Source organism: Pseudopodoces humilis, chromosome 19 (genome assembly GCF_049639895.1).
Source record: "Pseudopodoces humilis isolate 2021_Gansu_Grassland_sample_001 chromosome 19, ASM4963989v1, whole genome shotgun sequence".
NCBI lineage: Eukaryota > Metazoa > Chordata > Aves > Passeriformes > Paridae > Pseudopodoces > Pseudopodoces humilis.
The window spans coordinates 117708-139028 of NC_142218.1; the positions used below are offsets into that span (position 1 = coordinate 117708).

General features: G+C 46.4%; 1 protein-coding gene across 1 annotated transcript in view; it reads right to left on the reverse strand.

The window, feature by feature from the left end:
- The window catches only part of LOC102102659 (fer-1-like protein 4), a 42047-nt gene continuing 20726 nt past the window's right edge, over positions 1-21321 (reverse strand). The window contains exons 24-45 of the mRNA XM_088064655.1: positions 20717-20841; positions 20202-20336; positions 18910-19083; positions 18553-18669; positions 18093-18254; positions 17612-17771; positions 15945-16048; positions 15425-15556; positions 14780-14828; positions 13209-13315; positions 12735-12866; positions 11914-12024; positions 11368-11495; positions 10728-10898; positions 9688-9842; positions 7620-7798; positions 6674-6759; positions 4443-4541; positions 3923-4164; positions 1713-1990; positions 869-969; positions 1-344 (exon numbers count right to left, since the gene is read on the reverse strand). Of these exons, the coding sequence (XP_087920781.1) occupies positions 164-344; positions 869-969; positions 1713-1990; positions 3923-4164; positions 4443-4541; positions 6674-6759; positions 7620-7798; positions 9688-9842; positions 10728-10898; positions 11368-11495; positions 11914-12024; positions 12735-12866; positions 13209-13315; positions 14780-14828; positions 15425-15556; positions 15945-16048; positions 17612-17771; positions 18093-18254; positions 18553-18669; positions 18910-19083; positions 20202-20336; positions 20717-20841 (3128 nt within the window). The 3' untranslated portion in view covers positions 1-163. The remainder of the gene's footprint in view (positions 345-868; positions 970-1712; positions 1991-3922; positions 4165-4442; positions 4542-6673; positions 6760-7619; positions 7799-9687; positions 9843-10727; positions 10899-11367; positions 11496-11913; positions 12025-12734; positions 12867-13208; positions 13316-14779; positions 14829-15424; positions 15557-15944; positions 16049-17611; positions 17772-18092; positions 18255-18552; positions 18670-18909; positions 19084-20201; positions 20337-20716; positions 20842-21321) is intronic.

The window sequence follows — 21321 nt, forward strand, 5'->3', positions numbered from 1 at the left end:
GAGAGTGAGACAGCTTTTATTCATGAGGAAAACAAAGCTCACTTCTGCAGGTCTCTGTCTCTTTAGGCTGTCTCTGCACCTGCAGGATTTCATTAAATTTTCTGATGCTATTTTGATTCCTGCCACAATCATCTCTGTCTTTGAGTCCTCTGCTGGAGAGCATTTATCCGTTGATGATCTTCTCACTGATGTATCCAGGCATGGTGTAAACCAAAAGAACCAGGAAGATAGTCACAACAGTGACAACAAACAGCATAATTATGTATTTCTTGTACCGTTTCCAGATAAAAAAACCAAAGGTCTTCATAGGATTCACAAACCAGTTGAAAGTTGTTTTGGGCCGACTAGAACAGGAAAAGAAGAACAGATAAGCACAGGCTCAATCCACAGAGCATCACATTGGCCCTTCTGTTTTGGTGCTTTGCTACCCTCATGAATCACCAGCTTTTCGCTGCTTCCAAGCAGGATCAGCCCAGGGGTTACAGTAAATGCACTGCCTGTGGAAACACTAGAGACAACAGAAAGGGACTCTTGGAATAGTGCCTCAAGGCCCCCGGAGCTGTCCTTCACCCTTGTACACAAGGGATCCCTTCACACAGACAGACCTGACAATTGTACAAGCAATGTTATGGCACAGCTGCCTTGACTTTCTTCCTGAGATCAACCCAGGTGCTGCAGTCTCAAGTCCTGTGGGCCCACTTGAGCTCTGGGAAACCCTGGCAGTCTTGGTCCTACAGAGCCCACTGCCCAGGGCCTTAGCAATTGCTCTTGGCTTCCTGGCAGGCCAATACTCCCATTTTCCACACAAACAGGTGCTGAGAACACAGCACTGTCTGTCCATCCTAGAGGTGATAAAACAGATACTCACCTGGGCTTTTCCAAGGGTTCAGGCCCTTTTCGGCCTAAGCCAACAGGACTTTTGTCAGCCTCTTCCACAGTCAGCAGTTGGAACTCCGCTTCCACCTTACCCTGGAGAGACAATATGTACTAGCCACTATTGAATGTGTTGCTTCACAGACCAGCCCACTGACCACACATCCTGCAACAATTTGGTATTTTTCTCCCAGTTCCACTTACAGATGTCTCAGAACTTTTTCTCCATTGGCTACAGAGCCTTACTTCACAGCCAGTGGAAACTGTGGCCTGGTAAGAAACTATTTTGCAGACTAAGAACTGTATCTTAATGAACTCCCCAACTACCCAATTTGTCTGTACCCTCCCATAGTGGTACTGAGCAAAATTCACCCTTGGGGACACACAGTGGTCCAGTAGCAGGGGTATCAGGAGCAAGTCTGTCCCTGATCAGTTGGCACCTGCCTGCCTTGGGCAGAGACCCCAGGACAGGCTTCTGCTGCTGCCCTGACTGGCTGATGGGGAGCCATATTCCTCTTGCTTTGAAGTAGGAGTGAGCAAGGAGAACATCGTCTGGGGTATTTCAGGGGGACACTAAATTCCTAAGCAACAACAGCTCCCCTCATGGTGCGCTGCTCTATGGGAAGCTCAGAGGAATACATGAAGTCAGACAACCCTCCATGCCACAGCAGCTAGTTCTTCAGGGTAGACGAAGTGCTGGATCAGCAGTAGATGGAAGAAGTCTTCAGGATCCTGCAAAAGCTGGATCTGCTGCCTTTGCAGGTTGTGTGCATGTAGGACCGGCTGCCATATCAAGGCAGAGGCAAAACACTGGCTGTGCTCACCAGCGCCAGCCTTACCGTCAGGAGGTACTTGTTCCCACTGGGGTCTGTGAATTCCATGTCCTCTGGTTTGACTGAGTTGCTCCACTTATTTTTCTTTTTCTTCCAGTACTCCCTTTCCTCTCTCTTGTCATCTTCTTGATGTCTGAGTTTGATGAAGGGCCACCAGCCCCTCATGCGCTTATTTCGGAAGATGGAGAATCGAGGCGTTGCATTCTCCTTGGCCATTTTGATGGTGCAATGCTGAGAGCTCTTGGCTGCCCACACCATGTCATGCAGCTTCAGCTCAATGGAGCCTGCAGGCACAGGGAAGATGAAACCACATGATAAAATGCTGAGGTCAGCCCCACACGACATTTGGCTGTCTCTGCCACACTCCCAACTCCCATGAGTAGGTCTCAGCTGCTGTAATGATCTAGCAGAATCCTGCACATTTACAGATGGAGAACCTGAAATTCTGCATAAGAAAGGACTAGCTCAGGAGTTAGAGACTAAGAGGCAGAAGCCCCAGGTCTCTTTTTCGATAAGAGCGGTTTGGTGAGTTCATATGGTGAGTTATTTTCAGCCCTTTATCACATCCCACCCTGCTCTCCTCACATGCCGAAGTTCATCTTCCTCTCTAATTCCTGGAAATGTCAATTAAAATTATAAAATGATAATGTTTTAAAATTATAAATTCTTCAAAGGTTTCAATTTTGTCTTACATCTGCAAAAGCCTCAGTTCATCTCCCTGTTTGGCCTGTTTGGCCTTGTGCCTCGGTTCTGCTCGGAATGAGCTCCTATCCCACTTTGGCAGTGAGCCCTTGCAACAAAACAATCTTACCACATCCTGGTCTGTATTGGAAAAAGCAGACAGGGGATGTGAGCATTCTCTGCTCAGTTCCAAGTGAGACTGCATCTGGATACAGTGCCCCGTTTTGGACTCTCCAGTACAATAAAGGTGTCAACTAAATAGTGTTTAGTGACTGAGATATTCAAGTCTGTAGTAGGTACCGCAGCAAGAGGGATGAGAAACACATATGTTTTCAGCCCACAGAAAAGAGGCCAAGAGGGAGATCTTACTGCATCCCTCACAACCTAAAGCAAGCTACAGAGTAGATGGAGCTTGACTCTTCTCAGAAATGGATAACTAAAGCACATAAATCAACCAACAAAAAATTCTGCAAGTAAAAATACCTGAGAACTGTGAAAAAGGTGCATCCAGGAAAAGGGTCCCAGAAGGGTGCTAGGAATCCATCCCTGGAAATAATCAAAACCCACCCAGAAAATGTCCTGATCAACCTGACCTACAGTTCATCTAGCCCTGCTTGGGGCTGGAGATTGCAATTAACCCTCCAAAAGCCCCTTATTACCGAGAAGTTCCTGAGATACATGCCAGAAATCATTGGAATTGTTAATGCTTTCTTCAGTGCCTCAGTTCTTCATGGCTGAACCACTGGAAGTGCCTCATGCAGTAAAGCCACTTAAATACACTATGAAAAGTTGAAGTTTAAACATGCCCAGGAGATAGTAGGGGAAAGGGGCTGCTTTTTAATAGAGAGGTTAATATTTGAAGAAGGGAGGAACAACTGAATAAAGCGCTATAAGCTTGGGGATGATAGCAGAAATGGGAGAGAATCAGCAGTACTTGTGTTGATAATGTGCTAGCATAATGAGTGGGGAATCACTACTAGCTCTGTTTTGGCACCAGGCCTTGCTGCATGCTCAGCTTAGCAGGTCTGATTAACAGGAAGTACCAGAGCATACAGGGAGCTCTGAGCCCCCAGCAATGGGATGCTGCAATGCAAGTGCCAATAGTCTCACAAAGGTTGTCAATAGTCTCACACAGGTTGTACCTGTGTCCACAATGTAAGGTCCTGGGAAAAATGGTCTTAGGCCCAGACTTTGAGATCTGCATATCTAAGGAAGAGCATAGAAAACAAGCAAATTTATTGGAAAGGTTGTGAGGGAAGCAGAACCCGGAAGCCCTATGGTGTGACAGGCCCTGAAAAAATACACCAAGGCCCTGGAACAAGCATGCAAGCACAGGTCTGTGTACGGGAGGTGCCTATCTTCACAGCCTGTCTATAGGTCAGGTGTGAAAAACCAGCCCAGGTGACTGCTGAGCTGAAGAGTTTGATCTGATGGTTCTAGTGTCCCCTCTCAGAGAGTTGAACCCCAGGTAAATGCTGTAATGCTCCAGCAAGGCAAGAGACAGGTCACCCCACTTCCAGCAGGTAACACCATACCTAGAAAGTCATTAGTTGAAATCCTGTCATAATCCCAGACCTGGAGGACCAGAACAGCTGGTTCCCGAAACTCTGATTCCTCCATGGAGAAGACAAAGTCCTTTTTCTTGTAGGTGATCTCCTTCTCAGTCGGGAGATAATTGAAGCGGAAGATGAACCTCCAGTTGAAATTGCCTTCCCCAGTCAAGGAGTTAAAGTGAACATCTGTCTCCTGCTTGTCATGGTCAAGACCTTTTATCCAGCTGCAGAAGAAACTCAGTTACCCTCTACCCTTGTCAGTCAGCTTCAAAGGCAGAGCAGAAGGATGGAAGCACTTAACTCCATGGGGTAGCAGGAAAGGGTCAAACCAGTGCAACGCCTGGACAATCTCTGGGGCTACAGCAACCCAAGCAGAGGACTGGAGTGGGCACCTCACACTGAGGCAATGAGGAGCAGAGGTTTAGAGGAGGCAAGTGAGTGTGTGGGCCAGGACAGGAAGCAGGGCAGCTAGGCTCCAGCCTCCCACTCATTCCCACCAGACCTTTTCACGTAGATGTCGCTTGAAAGCTCTCCTGTTACTGGGTTGACATCGTCAAGGATCACATCATCCGTGTTCCAGATAATCACACGGAGCTCATAGCTGTGGGAAGGACACAGAGGTGAGACACATGCCTTTGTTCCTGGTGCCTGGGAATGCAGATCAAGCCCTGAGTACAATGCCAGAACAGCAGGACTTGAACCTTCCCAGAAGTGTGGTTCCACCTGCCCCTCCCACCAAGCACAGCCCAGCAGTCAGGACATAAAACCCTTTCTGGACACTACAGCCTTAGAAAAACACCCACAGTCAGTACAGGTAGCTTTTGCAAACCAAATCCCTGGTGCATGGGAAACCCACCCAGCTCTGCTAAGCCATAGGAGCACAGAAAAGCTTAGGCAGGAAGGGATCTCCGCAGTCTCTGCTCCAAGCTCTTGCTCTAGCTTCATAGTAGGTCAATTGCTCATGGCCTCATCTGCATTAGTTTTTAATATCACCTAGTATAGATGTACAAAACACTCATTCGTGGTGAGAGACTTCTCCAGGATCAAACTGTTCAGATACAAGCAATTTATTATATGGATAGAGGGAGGCAGAGACATGTATCTGCCACCAGCTGCAGCACACACGTGGTCAAGGAGGGAGAGAGAGAGAGCGGAGCAGAGAGAGAGACAGTTTAAGAGACAGGGGAAGAGAGCTTAAGGAACAAACTGTGGAGGCTGGGAAACTGGCCCTTTCAGAGATCCTGGCTCTCCCCTGGCGAGCTTCTCCCTAGGCGAGACACTTTTATGTCATGCAGAGAAAAAGTGTCACTCCCAGAGGCCCTTGAGTTGAACATGTTAATTTGTTACACCCCCATTGGTTTCCCTCCCTATCAATCCACCCCGATACATGTATCCAAGTTACCCCCACCCCTCTCCTTCCCTATAAATATCCCGGTTTTTCCCTAGTTCGAGGAGCTGTTGTCACTGGCTCTGTTCACTGAGGGCCCTGCTATAATAAAGGCTATTTCTCAGTGGAATGCCATCCAGCTCTCTAGTCTCTCTCTCCGCGTCGCCTGCACGCTGCCGCTGAGCTGAGATCACTCGCCGGGCAGAGGACGTGCCTGTGCCCCTGGGCAGTCCTTTTCAGGACAGCTTCTTCAGGGTAGTCACGGCACCCCTGCCATCAACACCACCGTGGCACGAAGAGAGAAAAAGAGTAAGAGAGAGGGAGAGTGGGGAGAACAAGAGTAAGAGAGCTTAAGAGAGAAGGGGCAACAAGAGAGACAAGCTTAAAGAGAGAGAAGTTCTTGCTACATTATATCTTTTTCTATAGTGAATATTCTAATTTCCAGTAACCAATCACTACAAGACATGCCCACTAAAGAATTTCTATATAGCCTATAAGAACTACTACATTACCCTACAGTGTTACATTTTAAACTCTAAAAGCTTTACAAATTCTTCTCTTGCTGCTTGACCTTTGGATTCTCTATCTGCAGAAGGACATTGTTTCATCAACAGGGATTCTCCTTTAAGCTGGCTAAGCTATTGTTCTTTGCTTACACAGTAACTAGCACTCAGTATTCCATGACTCAAAGCTAGCTCTCATTTCTATTTCAATTCTAGGCTTCATATTTTCAGAATCTTTTGCTAAACAATCATATTCATAAGGTTTCCCTGTTTCATCCTCCCCAACAACCAAGGATGGACATCTCCGTACGTCTGAGTCAATCTGTCCCTATTCCAGGGTAGCTTCACTCTCACTGGGAAAATGTATTCCCAATGTTCATTCCTTATTATCCCTCGTTGGAGTTTCCCTTACTGCAATTTGTGCAATCTCTTGTCCTTTCAGGTGCATGTCTGAGAATAATTTAGACCCTTCATCTCAAAAGTACCATTAGATCCTTGTAAATAGCAGATTTCCTTCTTCAACTGCACTGCTTCAGGCTCCCAAGGACATCTGTCCACTAGCCAGAACAGAGTTTGATGACTAGCTCTGGCCTGGGTTTCTGTTACCTATATGTCCAGCCATAGAGACATTAACCTGGCCTTCCTCAAACCTTTCTGCAGCTGAAACTCCTATGGCCCACGATCAGAGAACATCCCTGTGGTCAGAGCTGGAGCAAAGAGGGCTACATGTCACACTACCACTGACCCTCAGCCTGTGCCATGGGCACATCCCACGAGCCATGGCAAGGGACATTGACCTTCCCTGCAGTCTACCAGCCCCAGGCCTACTCCCACAGGTGCTACCTGACAGGCAGTCGTGGCTTGATGTTGATGGCTGGTGGTGCAGGGACATCATTTGGAAACATGTCAATCCACATGTGCAAGGAGCCCTGAGGAGAGAAGACAGCAAAGATACTTCAAAAGACAGACCACCCTCCAGCTCTTCAAGGATCATGGGCTTGGTCTTGCAAAGAAAGTTCTCATCAGAAAGCCCCTGTTTGGTTCTCTCAATTCCCAGCACTTAAGAGTGACATGAGATTGGATTTTACACAGGGAAAAAAATTAAGGCTATGAAAGATTGCTTATTTCTGCTCTCAAGAAAAACCACTTCACCTACAATGAATCCATTTCAAACAGAGGTAAACAACTCCCTCTGTCTTAATAAGAAGCATATGGTGATGCAATCCCTGAGCAAAACCAACAAAACTAAGAAGTGATGGGTCTGACACTGCTCTCCCCACGTGCATTTCCAATGCCAAACAAAGCCAGCATGACTGCAGAGCTCTGCTTTGTTCAAACCCCCAGTGCCCAAGGGAACAGGAGATTTCAGTGCAGGACATTAAAACGGTGAGTTCAGGTGACTGCATTGCAGAAAACTAAGAATGGGTGTTCCTTCTTCAGCCAGGGAGAAGACAAGGGTGTGGAACAAGGTTCTTGCAAAACAGCAGTGATAAGGGACAATGCAGAGGAGGCAGGTATAGGCAAGGATACCATCACCGATAGGAGTGCATGGTGGCAGGGCTCAAAAGCAGAGCAGGTCTATTGCCACCCTCACAGCATCGTCATCAGAGCAGTGCTAAATGGCCTGGGGCCAGCTGGGCCAGCCATCCACAGACATAACTCCAGTCACAACCCAGGAAAGGGACAATGAGTGAGATTCACAGGAAACCAGAGAGGGGGCTGGAAACCAGGTGTCCAGAAGGTCCTTCCCTGAAACAATGTTGAGGTTTGGCACAGAAACACATCTCACCTGCACTAGCCCAGGGTTCTCCGGGTTGTACAAAGACCGGATTTCCACGTGCTCTGGTACTAGCTTGTACCCATATCCTGGCATCTCTTCCCAGTGCTGCAGGACGTACAAAGCCTTACGTTCAACATCCACCAACAAGTTCTCATCTGCCACTCCTCTCTTGTTCCTCACAGAGACCTCTGCAGCAGGACACAGCCAGGGAGAAGTTGAAGGCTTCTGGCCAGCAAGAGTCATGTCAGGATATCAGTCACTAGCACAAGTAACAGGAGATGATGGACTGGGCAAACAAGCACCTCTCCAGAAAAACAAATGGCAAGAAGCAGGAGGGCAAAGATGAGGGGAGTTCAATATGTTGCAGTGATGAGAGAAATGGCAGGCAGGAAGAAAACAAGCCAAGAGAAATGCAGTGGAAAGGGCAAAAAAGAATTTACTCTGGCCCTCGGAGAAAGATCCAAGGGACATTGAGTAGGACATGACCTCTGGGGCAGTTTAAGTCCCCACATCTCTGTGGTAGTGCCAACAGATCCATGGATGAATTTTTGCCAGAGAAGTGCTACTGGAAAGCATTACTTGCTAATCTTAAGACATGCAGCTGTGCTCTCTGTTAATGAACACAATTAGTAACTGACTCCTTTGACACAGGGAAGCTAAATGGCAGCTTAAGACCAAATCATACTGCTGGGAGAAAAGCCAGAGCCAACAGGTGAGGGCATAATGACCCACCCACTCCTGGGTTTATAGCATCTGCCCCTTGGATACCAGACTGAGATCTAAACCATTCCAAGCAGTGCTCAAGCACAGAAGAGCTTCACAGGGCACCAGCTGCAGCTGTGTTGGAACCAGAGCCAGCTGTCAGGGAACACCAGTAAAGCCCCTTGTTTCTCCCTCCCCCGCTATCCAGTGACCTGAAAAGAGGGGGGAAAGGGGTTCTGGAGGCTCCTTGCCCTCCCTGCCCTGAGTAGAATTTCTTTTTGCTTCTTTGCATAAGCCATTGAGACCACTCTATGAAAAAAAAAACTGAGGAACAGTTGCACTGAAACAAGGAAAAAGTAGAGTTGGCCATACACACAGTTGTCCTCACACTGAGCAGGTAAGGCCATGGATCATCCTTCCTACAGGACATATTAACATTGCCTTTCAGTACTCAGCCATCCACAAGTGGGCCACAACTGCTCTAGCCTTTGCTCGAGGTTGGATTCAATTGCACAGGTGTTGGCTGCCGCAGGGCCTGGCCTTTGCTGAGGGAAGTTGTCCATCACTGCTGGTGAAGGCGGTGAAAGGTTGGAGTGTTTGTGGACAATGAGAAAGAAAATGAGAAGCAGAAGCTGCTCATAAGGTGGAGATCAACAGTAGAGAGGAGCAGTGTGGAATCACCCAAGGGACCTGAAGCCACTGGAAGCACAGAAGATTCCTGGAAAAAGTCAGCTAAAAACAGGAAAGAAGACTGAAAAAGCACTCCCTTCCCCCTCCCCTTCCCCCAAAATACACCCAAAACAAAACAACACCAGCAAAAAAACCAAAACAAAAACATTAAAGAAAACCAAACAAAAAAAATCACCACAAAAAAAACCCAACCAACCAACCAAAAAAAGAAAATAAACCCCACAAAAAACCTCCAAAACACCAATAACCCCAAACAGGACTTCATTATCTTGCTGATACTCATCATAAGCAGATGAAGGTACAGCTTTGATAGTGATCATGAGCAGATGAAGGTGACAGTGCCAGCCACCAGAATAAGCTGGCATACAACAAACCTCCATGACCAACACCGCCATGCAAGTGGGTTTATTTTGTTCCACCCATTGCCTGGGAAGCCACTTTGGTACCTAATGGCCTGGATCACATCTTCTTCCAGGGCAACAAGTGTCCACTGAAACGAGGGCACTGAACCAAGGATGGACCTCACAGTGACCCAAAAAACTGGGCCATGCAGGGCACAGAGTGGGGAAGCCAGCCTGGATACTTCAGGGAAGATAGGATTGTGGGATCCCAGACCATCCACCAGCATGTGCATTGCTGAGCACAGGCAGCTGTTTAAGGGACCAGTTCAAAAAGCCCTCTGTACCTTTAGGAAAAGCTTCTGGAGGGACTTTGAATATTTTATTGTCCACTTTGACCTCCTCCCATCTGTACTCTGCAGCAGGGATTGAGTTTTTCTTGCATAAGCTATCCAAGATCTGTGTGGGTTTAAAAGCATCTCGCCACGTGTTGTAGCCATTTCTGCATGGATAAAGAAAACATCAAGAACTTCTTCATCTTAAGTTTCTTTTCTAGGCTGTGAAACAGCCTTCCTTCCCAAAGCATAGGCTATGTCACTAGAACCCTGCTCAGATTTTCACTGGGAAAACCCTGAGCTTAAAAAGGTTACAAAAAATCTTTAATGAACAAAAAGCTAAACAAACTCTGTCCTGACAGAAACAATCTAGACTTGCACTCCACAGAACTATTAGTTTCTGAGCAGCAGAAGCAATGCTAGCAGCAGGAGCAATTCTAGATACATTTCCTAAGTGAGAAAGAGGTTTTAGCTGTGCAGGGTACTCAACCCCATTCCTACAGCTGATTTTCTAATAGCAGGGTAAGAGAAGAGAAGTTTGCAGAAAACTGGCCAAAGACACTGGAGAATCCATACAGAAGGAGGCCAAAGGAAATCAGGTGTCCTGAGTGTTGCTGCTTACAAAATGCTGCCAGAGAAACTGCTGTACTTTCTGAAAGAGGTCAGAGTCGGGCAAGCACTTTTCTCACAGAACACTAAAATGTAAGCAATAAAGTGTCGCTCTATTTGAAACGGCAAGAAGAACGACACAGGGTCTCCTGTTCAATGCACAAGAGAGTCTGTGTTGTTCTTCTCGCCGCTCCCAATAGAGCAACAATAAAGAATTTTTTTTGTTGTATTAAGCAAGGTGTATTAGTTCGCAGTAGGAATTAGAGCTATTACAGGAAGCTGGTAGGTGTCTAAAGATATAAAGTTATCCATGTAAATTGTAGTGAATCTGTGGAGCACCTTCAAATGTATATTCTGTCTTGCAGAACAGGAGAAGCTCTGTTACCCACATGTGGCAGGTGAGAAGAATGTCTATGGCCCTAATGTGTCACGTTGGTACCTACAAGTCATACTGTGAAGCCAGTCCACAGTTGGCCCTGTGCTTGCTGTAGAATCGATTCTCCAAGTCAATCTTGGTCTCCCCAATCAGATCATCAGATCCAACCAAATCATGGTCAAATATTGCCACAGTGAGTTCTGATTCCATGGGAAAGGAGACTGTCAGCTCCACAACTCTAGAGAGAACGAACAGGGAAAGTGCAATTAGGAAAGAGGACAGAAACTAAACACACACTCTGCTTCGATAATCCTACACATTTAAGAACTATATTTGACAAATTAAAGGCCTCATAAACTTTGGTTCTGTCAAAATTCAGTATGTGCAATTTTCAGTGTGCATGTTCAAACAAAGGAATTACTTCTCCAGGAATGTATGGCTCGGATAGAGGGCCTGGAGTTAGGGAAAAAGCTCTCCAATGCTTGGCTTCCAATTTAAAATCAAGTCCTTGGCTGTGCTCACCTCCTAACCCAAAACATAATGGCTCCTGAATTAGCTGGAGGAAAGTGACATGCCCAGGGGCTTTGTGTTAAAGCACAAGATTCTCCATCAGAAAGGAACAGAAGACCTTAAATGCTGAGCCACATTGCAAGCCCCAGATTTGCACTGTTCTTATTAAACCTGCTAGATGAAACCTTCCTGCATACTCTCCAAACAGAGGATTGAGCTGCTTTGGGATGTATCGCTCCTTTGTGTCCTTCTGCTGATGCCCCACAGTCACCACCACATAGGGGTCTGCTTTGCCATTGGGGTCTGCTGGAGACAGATTTGTAGCCTGGAATATACAAGAGATAATGCTGTACACATCTGCGGAGAGAAACCTGCACAAGGAACACTGCACAGGCCTGACACCACCCAAGCCCACTTGGTCAGGTCCCTCCAGCCAATTGTTCCCACACAAATCCTCCCTCTACAAGCCATTGATGTCTTCAGCTGTGGACCCACCTTCTTGCTCATGATCTCAAGGCAGATGTGAGGAGCCAAGAAATGTCCATCTGCCCATCCTCAAGCTATAAAGCATGGAAGACTCTCCATGGACAGGATGTAGGTGTCTTCCACTGGCAGAGGCTTCAAGCCAGCATCACATTTTTCACAAGTGCCACTGCTCACATTTAGTGAGAAGAGAATGGCAGAAGGTCCACAGGGCGGGGAGAGACCATCAAGCATTACTGCCACCTCCACCAGAGACTTACCTTAACAATGTAAACTCTCACAAGAACCTTGATGGGTCTGTTCCTTGGAATGCCCCAGGAGACCCTGGGCTCTGTAACAGCTTCCTCAGTGGGGCAGACATAGAAGGAGCCCTGCAGAAAACATTTTTCAAAGAACAGCTGGATTTACATGGGAATATCTCAGAAAGGATTGGAGCCACCAGCTTCACCTGCCAACTAGAAAATCAGAGCCATTTCCCCATGCAGACCACAGACACCCTGTGCCCATGGGAACAGTCCTTCCCAAAGGTCCAATCATGTCCACATGACCCAGGCAATCCCTGCTTGCAATTTAGGCTGCAGGCTGTCATACCACTGCCAATGTCAGATCCGAGCACCTCTAGGCACTTTGGACTGCCAAAGTCAGAGGATACCAAAGCTTTTCTAGAGACAGCTACGGCTTCTGTAGTTGATATTTCAGAGTCTTCAAGAGCTCCTGTATGGGAGGATGATGCCTCTTTTAACTAAGTTTTGCTAATTTTAAAACCAGTGAAGTTTACATATATAAAAATTATATGCATACTGAATGCACCCAGAGGCCGCAACAAGAATGAGTCCTTTATGCTTCATGCTTTCTCCTTGTAGCAGCTAAAAAATCTAAGTCACATGGATTTATAAGGTAAGAACAGTAGGACCATAGTACAATTGTTTCAACAGGCACTAACAGTACCCTGGCGATGCTGCAGCCCAACAAGCACACCCATGCACTCTGGAAGGTTTGCTGGTGTTGGCTTGCTCTGAAATACAGGTCATAAGGATCTTATTCCACAAGCAGCACAAATGTCATCCAAATGAAACAGTACCTTGTACTTCCCCACATAATGTTCATCCTCATTTCTATCTTCATCTTCATTTGCTTTGCCACGATGAAGGGGGAAAATACACAACCAATCTTCAAAATTACCAAACTCATTTTCCAACTCAGAGTCATAGATCTGAAATAAGTACAAAGTAATTTTGGGCCTTTTCCTAACATCTTAAAGGGAAGGAGAGTCAGAAAGACCATCCTTTCTCTGTTACAATCATTTCACTTCGTCCTGCCTTACTACTGTATTACTGCAGGGTGTTTTCCTGCATGTCCCTGTGGCCAGCCTTGGATGTAGATGCACATCTCTGCTTGGCTCCAAGGCCTTACTAGCTGCATCAAAGTCCAGAAATTATGGGACCTCAGCATACACTGCAGGTTCTCCTCTCAGCATTACTTACACCACAGGAAGGTGAAGAAAATATGGATAAAGGGCCAGGGCTGAAAGAGACTAGGTCACCCCAATTATCACCTGAAGGGTGGCAATGAGCTTCCTCTTGGGTTGAGTGGGTTCACCTTCAGTCACTGCCTCATCTTCTGCTCCCATGTCAATGGAAGATGCATTTAAATTCCCTCCATCTAGAAATGACAGTAAGAGATTAGGAAACAGTCTGATTTTGCCCATCATGACAAGTGTCTCTACCTGAAATTACCCCAGCCACAGCTTCGGCTTTGACCCAAGGCTTTGGCCTATGTCGTGGCAACTGGAGCTATTGCTGTTTGTAACAGGTGTCCTTCTGGCATCTCAGGTTTCCCAGCACAGCATGGCTGGATGGGTGGGAGGACAAAAATTGGCACAGACCTACCTGCCTGTCTGCCTGCATGGCTGCTATTCAGACAGGAATTGAGCAGAAACCAAATGAAGGAAGGTGGTTGGGCCAGTTCACAGGCGCTGTCATGTCGCTAAAGGACATGGAATGATTCACACGAACATGTCTCAGTGGTATGACAGGAAAAAGAAGTAACTTTATTTTCTGACTCCAGTATTTATAGATTCTTGACAATGACCAGGGATTGGATAATTAAGTTACCACCTTCCCAATCACACTGGTCATGCGAAACATCCATCGAAAGACATTTCTTAGAAGGAATGTGTAAACAACTTATATTTACAGTTACTTTCCTGGGAAAGTAACTAAAACTATGAAAACAAGATCAAAAGGCTTAGTTTTCAGGACGACACTGTCAGGGAAGGCACAGAAGAGAGCCCACCCTCCTCTTCGGATGAGTGCTTCTTTGCTGGCCTGCTGATTTGGGTGGCTAACTGAAGCATCACTGCCACTTTCGGCACAGCCAGCTGAGCCTGGAGAGACCATATCTAGACCACCAAGCCAAGGACACAGTGGGTGTGTCCTTGTCCCATTTCCCAAGGCTCCAGATCCCTTGAGCACTAATGGCATGCAGGTACCCTCAAGGCCTCTCCTTAAATTCTATTTACATCATTTTTATACTTTGCACTTTCCCAGGCCAGAGCTATATGAGTCACTGCTTACAACTCTGCAAACCTGAACCTACAGCTGTAACACTGTTCTCAGATCATAAAAAGATTGTTATTATTGTCTGTTACCTCTGTTACCTTCTGTTACCTGATTCACCTGTACTCCAGGTGAGTACCCCAAGAGGACAGAATGATGCCCAGCTCCTGGACAGGTTTTCCTGTCCATCATCCTCTCTCCATCACACCACTGCTTCCTGGTCTCACCCAGACAATCCCATGATCCCTGCAGATGATTTTTATGAATTTTGTTCACACAGGAAAGCACGTGTTTTAACACCATTTTACAAGACTCCACTATTTTCCAGGACTTTTCTGACTATTTTTCAGAAAAGTTTCAGGAAAGTTTGGTGGTTTCAACTTGAAATAGCCTGTTAGCCCTTGTCAGTGTCTTCAGCCTCTCTGTTCACTTTAATGTTGCTGTTGTTGCTGAATGTTGCAAGGTTGTTGTCTGCACAGCCACCATTCCCACAAGCCTAGTACCCTTTGGGATGGTATAAAATCTTGGTTCTCCCCACTAAAGAGTGGGGTATTGCTAGAGAACTCACCTCCATCATTCAGATCATCATTCTCAGCATCTTCCTCATCCCTGCATGCCTGAAACACACATAAACAGTCACCTCAGGGCCCTGACAGAAATAGCTTCTCCTTCCAAGCACAGAACACTGACATTTTCCTGCAAGAAGAGTAAGTAACACAGGGCATGAAGTCATTCAGCAATAACATCATTGCAGGATGATATCCAACAAATGTCTCAATGACTTTTTCTTCTCCCAGATCCTCCTGCTAGCTTCTTTTGTTTGGAATTTAAGTTGAAAGTGTAAAGAAGGAAATTTGGAACACACCCGCTCAACACATACAAGGACATAACCAGGACAGAATAAGCAGCATTAAAGTCCCTGTTAAAATCAGCAACATCACATTTTCAGGAGTCCCTCAACAGAAGCTGCCTCATTCTCACACCACTTGAGCATCAAGCCTCAGGCATGCTTCAATACCTGAATGCTGAAATCAGCCCACTGGTAGAAGCATGATATCTGGCTACCTTAAGTATGCTTGATACACTGAAGTCCACATCTTCCTGCAGATCTATTCCAGGAGAGCTCCTCTGATACTCAGTATGGTTGAAAATATCTGTCTCAGGCCAATGCAGCCTATTTTCCCTTCTGTTGGCAGCTGTCACAAAATATTACCTGGTTATACAGCTCTTTCAGGGATGCATAGTACTTGGACCACCAATCTAGCTCTTCCAGTTCTGTTTTTCCCTCTTCATATTCATCTTCCTTCTTTACAAGCTTATTGATAAGAATTTTCTTCAATGGAGCCTTAAGAGAACAGAGCAAAGGGTTTAGAGGGAAGAAACCACTCAAGACACTCATGCACCCTCCTCCAGTTCCCTGGGAATCTCTGTCAAAGGCTCAGCATTTAGGCAGAGCACAGGATGTGCAAAGATGCCTGTGGCCCCAGGTTTGTTCTTTGCTACAAAAGAAGCCATTCTCAAGGCACAGGGCAGGTCTCTTTAGTGTCCCTGTGCCAGAGCCCCAGCACACAGCACTGCCAGTGAGCAGGCAGGAGAAAGGAATGTTTCAGTCCAGAGAAAAACCTGGTGGGTGAAACATAACACTGAACTTCTGAACATTTTGTTTGTTTGTTTGTAATCTAAAGTTTGGCTTTACAAAATTCAAAATTTGTTGGGCCAAAGACATCACTCACCTTCACAAAACTAAGTGGGTGAGTGCTGGAACCTGGGTCACCAGCTGCCAGTCCAATGTTTACCACAGTCTGAGATGGAAGACGGTGAGATGAGACATTGCAAGCTGAGATGAAAATAAAGAGCTTCATGTTTCCATGCATTTATTTCTGCCCACTGCTTACTTTCAGCCACAGGAAAATCCTCCCCATTGAAACACTGTAGTCTGATTTTAAAGCTTTTCATAGCAGACCCTGCAAAAAGGCTGCTGGAAATCCAGCCACAGTATTAAGATTGGCCACCATCATCAATATGCTTGTTGCTGACTTCCAGGAATTCAGAATTATGAGATATACCTTCCCTACTCAGAAATAACCACAGATGAATCAACCTTTGGCTTCTTCTTCATGCCTCCAGATCAGGAGTGCTGGCTGTTGCTATCATAGAGTTATTTAGCTGAACTATTTCACAATGAACAGACCGTGACCTGACAATGTGAGAGAACTGAAAACTTTTCAATCCTTGGTTCTAGTGGACCAGCTCCCTAAAGATGGATGCTGGAGTCTGAAACACAGTGTGTGCCCTTGTTTCCGATACCTAGCTCTGAGATCCAAAAGAATACTAAATTTCATATAACATTAAATTTATGAGAATATTTTCATAGTGATACATGAAAACAACTGTTAAAGTTAGATAGAAAAGCTAAAAGTGTGAGTGTGTAGATTAGAAAGTTCTTAAGTCACTGGGTGAAAAAGTTAGAGTTTGACATAGTTTAAAAAGCAGAAGGCAAGATGGAGGATTTAGAATGTTGTTTCTTTTCCTTCTTCTTTCTTCTTCCTGTTCTTCTTCTAGAGGTTTTTGGGTAATAGTAGGTGACTGGATAGAAAATGCTGCAGTGCAGCACACAGGTGATGAGTCATTGGGTCATTAAGAAAAATAATATACATGTCTATTGTTAATTGGATAAGAATGAGTATAAAGATAAAAGAATTGTAGTTCAGGGAGATTTTGTGCCTTCAAAGCCCAAAGTGAGCCACAAGGCCATTTTGTACCATCAGAACAAAATGAGCCAGGTTGCAGTAAATTAAACTTGTGCAGAAAGTCTGGAGGGACCTGCCATGTTTTGTGATAACATCCTAATAAACACGAGAAACAAAATCCTAACAGGCTTTGGAGTTTTTGTCCTGACACAGAGAACTGAAATAAGCAGGACTCCCCATGAGGGAATATCCCCAAGGAGCTCAGCTCAGAGGAGACTGAGAAATCCAGGAGTGAAGAGAAGTGCAGAAGAAGCACAGCAGAATCAAGAGGAGAGAAAAAAAGAAGAAAGAATTTTAAAAAAGTTATAGATGGAGGTCTCATTGAGCAAATTCTCTGTGAGGGTGGTAAGGCCCTAGTACAGGTTGCCCAGAGAAGCTATGGCTGCTCCTTCCCCAGAAATGTTCAAGACCAGGTTGGACAGGGCTTGGAGCTATCTGGTCTAGTGGAAGGTGTCCCTACTCATGGCAGAAGGTGGAGCGAGATGATCTTTAAGCTCCCTTCCAACCCAAACCATTCTGTGATTCTATGACCTTGTGATTCCAGGGAGAGGAGTTTACTGCCTGGCTAAGAGGGAGTGGAAGAGCCAGGGATCTTTTCCACTGGCAAAACCTGCCTGTTGTCTCCATAAGAACCTCTCCAAGCAGCTCACCTTTGGACATATCCTCTGGTTCCTCCTCCAGCTCTCTGGGAGAGAATTTCGTCACCTTGGACACAACATGACTACCCACCAGCACAGTGCGCCCAAATGGACGCTTTTCCACCACAAAGATGCTGAGGGGAGGGTGCAGGTATACCTGCTCTGGGAGCTCCTGCAAAAGAATTATGCATGGGCTTCATAGGAGTAAGGAGCTGTGTTGAGCTATCAAACTATGGCAGCCCCACCACATAAGAAGAAGCCTGCCAGAACCTTACAGCTATGCCCAAAATTCAAAGCCTTGCAATGACAGGCCATGGCTAAGATGTCCCTAAGTGGACAGTTTCACAAAGGTTTTGTTCTGCAGCTGAACCACGTGGTCATGGGAGAGCAAAATCCTGGAGGCAGTTCCCCTCCTTCTATGTTGCCACATGCAGTGAGGCAGTTCACAGGTGCAGGGTAGCCATGGCATGGCAGAATCCACGTTCCCACTCACCACATCCATGTATTTGACCATCTCAGTGAAGTTGGGGTTCTCTTTATAGGACACAATCACCTCTGACTCCACCTTCTTGCCAGCACATTCAATGATCACCTGGGGCTGATCCACCTCAAACAAGTTTACTCTCTTCAGGTCCCTCAGGCCCCAGAACAGGATCTGAAGCACAACATGAAGCTGCTGTTTGAGAGGTGCCAGGCATGGCACTGCCCATGCTGCCACCCCCCACCCACAGGACACAGTCCCCAGAAGAGGCACAGGACTGCTCTCCCAGCTCAGCAGCTCTGCCTGTTGAACTACACAGATGGTTTACCATTCATGTAAAGCACCTCCATTTCTGGAATCTGCCCAGGCCTCACAGGTACATTTGAACTCCAAAGTGGACTCCCTCACCAAGCCCTGCCCTCCACCCAGGGGCAGCTTGAGGGGAAAGCCAGTACAGCAGAAGGTGGTGCACCTCTATGCGAAACTCCTTCAGTACTGGGCGTATGCCCTCAGGGATGATGAACCGTCCAACACAGGAGTCTTCCATGTAGTTGGGCTCCTTGGGCTCCACGTCCCCAGGCACTGATGGCTGAACAGGCGGAACCAGGACACAGCAGGTGATGAAAGCCACTTCTATTCCATGCCAAGCCCCCTCTCTCCCTCCATCTAGTTCTGTACTCATAGGCTGTCACTGCAGCATCCTCTCATTGGAAAGCCAGATATAGCCTCCAACTTGGAATCTTCTGGTGGACCCCATGCAACCAGCTCCTCACCCACAAAGCTCTCCTCAGAGTTGGCAACCATGTGCAGCTTCCTACAAGCCTGTTACCTCTAAATAGCCACTATATTTGAGCTCGATCAGCTCAAAAGTGGCAATGAGCTCTCCCGCTGCTTTAGTGCCTCTGTAGAAATCAAAGAACTGCAAGGCAGGTTTGATGTATGGCTCGTTGACCAGCTTCACCTGTGGGACAGCAAAGGCCTGCCCGAGGAACTCAGGGGAGCCCTGCAGGAAAGAGAGGAATGAGTCAAATAATCCCTGTCGTATCTCACCACCTCAAAGACCATCACTAATTCCAGCCAGTCTGAGACAGTATAAGACTACTCTTCCACCCATGTCATCCTCTGCTTTGATTTTTCTCTGCTCCATCCAAAGCTAGGAACAGATAAAGGCATGTCTGCAGCAGCTCCACTTAACTCCCCGTTCATCTCCATGCAGAATTCAGCAAACAGACTGGTAACATGCACCTGAGGACATCAAAGATAGATCAGTTTTTCAGAGTCTCTTCCAGACTGGGTTTGAGTATCTCCAAGGATGGATACACTAGAAGATCTCTGAGCTACAGGCCTAGCATGTCATCTATCTCTTGTAAAAACTGCTATCTTATATCAAGATGGATTTTCTTCTTTGCTAGTTTGTGCCCATTGCTTACTATTGGGACCCTTGGTACCTTCCATGACAAGTCTGAACTGAGCTTTTCTACCCTTTCTCACCAGGTAGCTGCAGACAGCAAAAAGACATTGGCTTTATCTCCACTTCCATAGGCTGAATATACTCAGGTCTCCTCTTCTGTCCTGTGCTCCACCTTGGTGGCCTCTTCTGGACTCACCCCAATATGACAGGGCTTGTCTTGTACTGGAACCCCAGGAAAGCTGCTGAGTTACGCAAGAAAAACCTGGTGCAAGTTATGTCATTAGCCTTGGGTTAACAAAGAGACTCTGAGAACAGTGTGACTTTAAAGCACTAAAAAAGAGAAAAAAGGGAGGACTGAGGAGGGATGATTGATGACACCTGGAGACACAGAGGAAGGAACAGCCCTAAAAGCAATATCAGTTCCTCCAGGCTATTAGCCCTCTGCAATGTAAGCCTGCCAAGGAAACTAGCAAAGTGCTTCTTCAAAAATAAGAGATCCTGGATCCAATGAGCACTCATCAGCCCTTGATGAGTTTAGAGTATCTCTGAGTCAGAAAGTCTCAACCTCAGCCACAGTCCTCCCAACTCACTGTCACCAGTGGACCAGGACCAAGATGAGTCATGGAAACCAGAGAAGTGGCAGCAGTCAGAGCTCCTCTGCCTTCACTTTTCTGGAAACAACAGGACGAGGGCAGCATGGCCATACTTACAAATTTATTGTGGCTGAAAAGGTTGATTATAATGATGGGGGTCTCTGTTTTCAACTCTTCTTTCTTCCCATCAATAATGAGCTGATCAAACAAAAGTAGCTCATTCCACATAGGGCTCAGTGTCTCCTCCAGCATCTGCAGATGGAGACAGAAGGCCCAAGTATTCCACAGTCAGTGGAAATAAACATGCAGGAAAGTGAGGAACTCTGGGATCATTCCATCTCACACAGCTCCATGCAGCTGGTGGCTGGCAGGACAGTATGTGGTAGAAGTCTGGGATCAGCACTCAAGGTCAACTAGCATGTGCTACTCAACCTCTGAGATTATGCTCAATGACTGTGAAATATTCCCCGAACATAACCACACTGCTCAGAGCATAGATACCTGAATGCTTGGAGATACAAAAGTCCTAGGACTGCCATAGCTCTGGCCTTAAACATATCAGTTGAGGACATGGTCATTTTTCTCTCCCCAAGTTCCCAAGATGACAGAGGCAAGAGTTTAAATGGTCTCACCCTGGTGGTCTGGCAGTGAATTGAAAACACCACTCTTGCAAATGGATTTGAAAGGCCATTATCATCTGCAGGGAGGATCCCTCGAGCCTGATACAGATGGGCTCGGAGCTGGAAATAGCTGAAGTCTGGTAAGAAAAGGAGAGAGGAGGTCCCCAACCAAGTCCTGTATGAGGCCAAAAAAATGCCTGAAGGAAAATGCCAGCCAGATAGGAGTGGGCATAGCCTGTGAGGAATACACTTCTAGGGACTGTGGTTCTCAGGCAGTACATCTCAAAAGGTTTATCCAAGACAGACAAGATCAGTGGGCTCCTCAGACACCTCTGGGAAGTACAACGTGACATGAAATGCACAGTGTTCTGTTACGAGCATCTGCTGCAGGGGAGCATCACCAAACCTCATCAGAGGGGCCCATTGCCAATTTGGAAGCATGTTTGATGCCTACAAAGCACCCATGCTCTGTTGCTTTAGCTGTGAATGTGCAAATACATCCTCATGAGATCAAACTGGATGTGCCTGTCCCAGTCATGCCTTGAAGATGACATTAGATCGGGTCCTAATTCTCAGACATATTATAATTCTCAGATCAGTGTGGCCTGGAGGTGAAG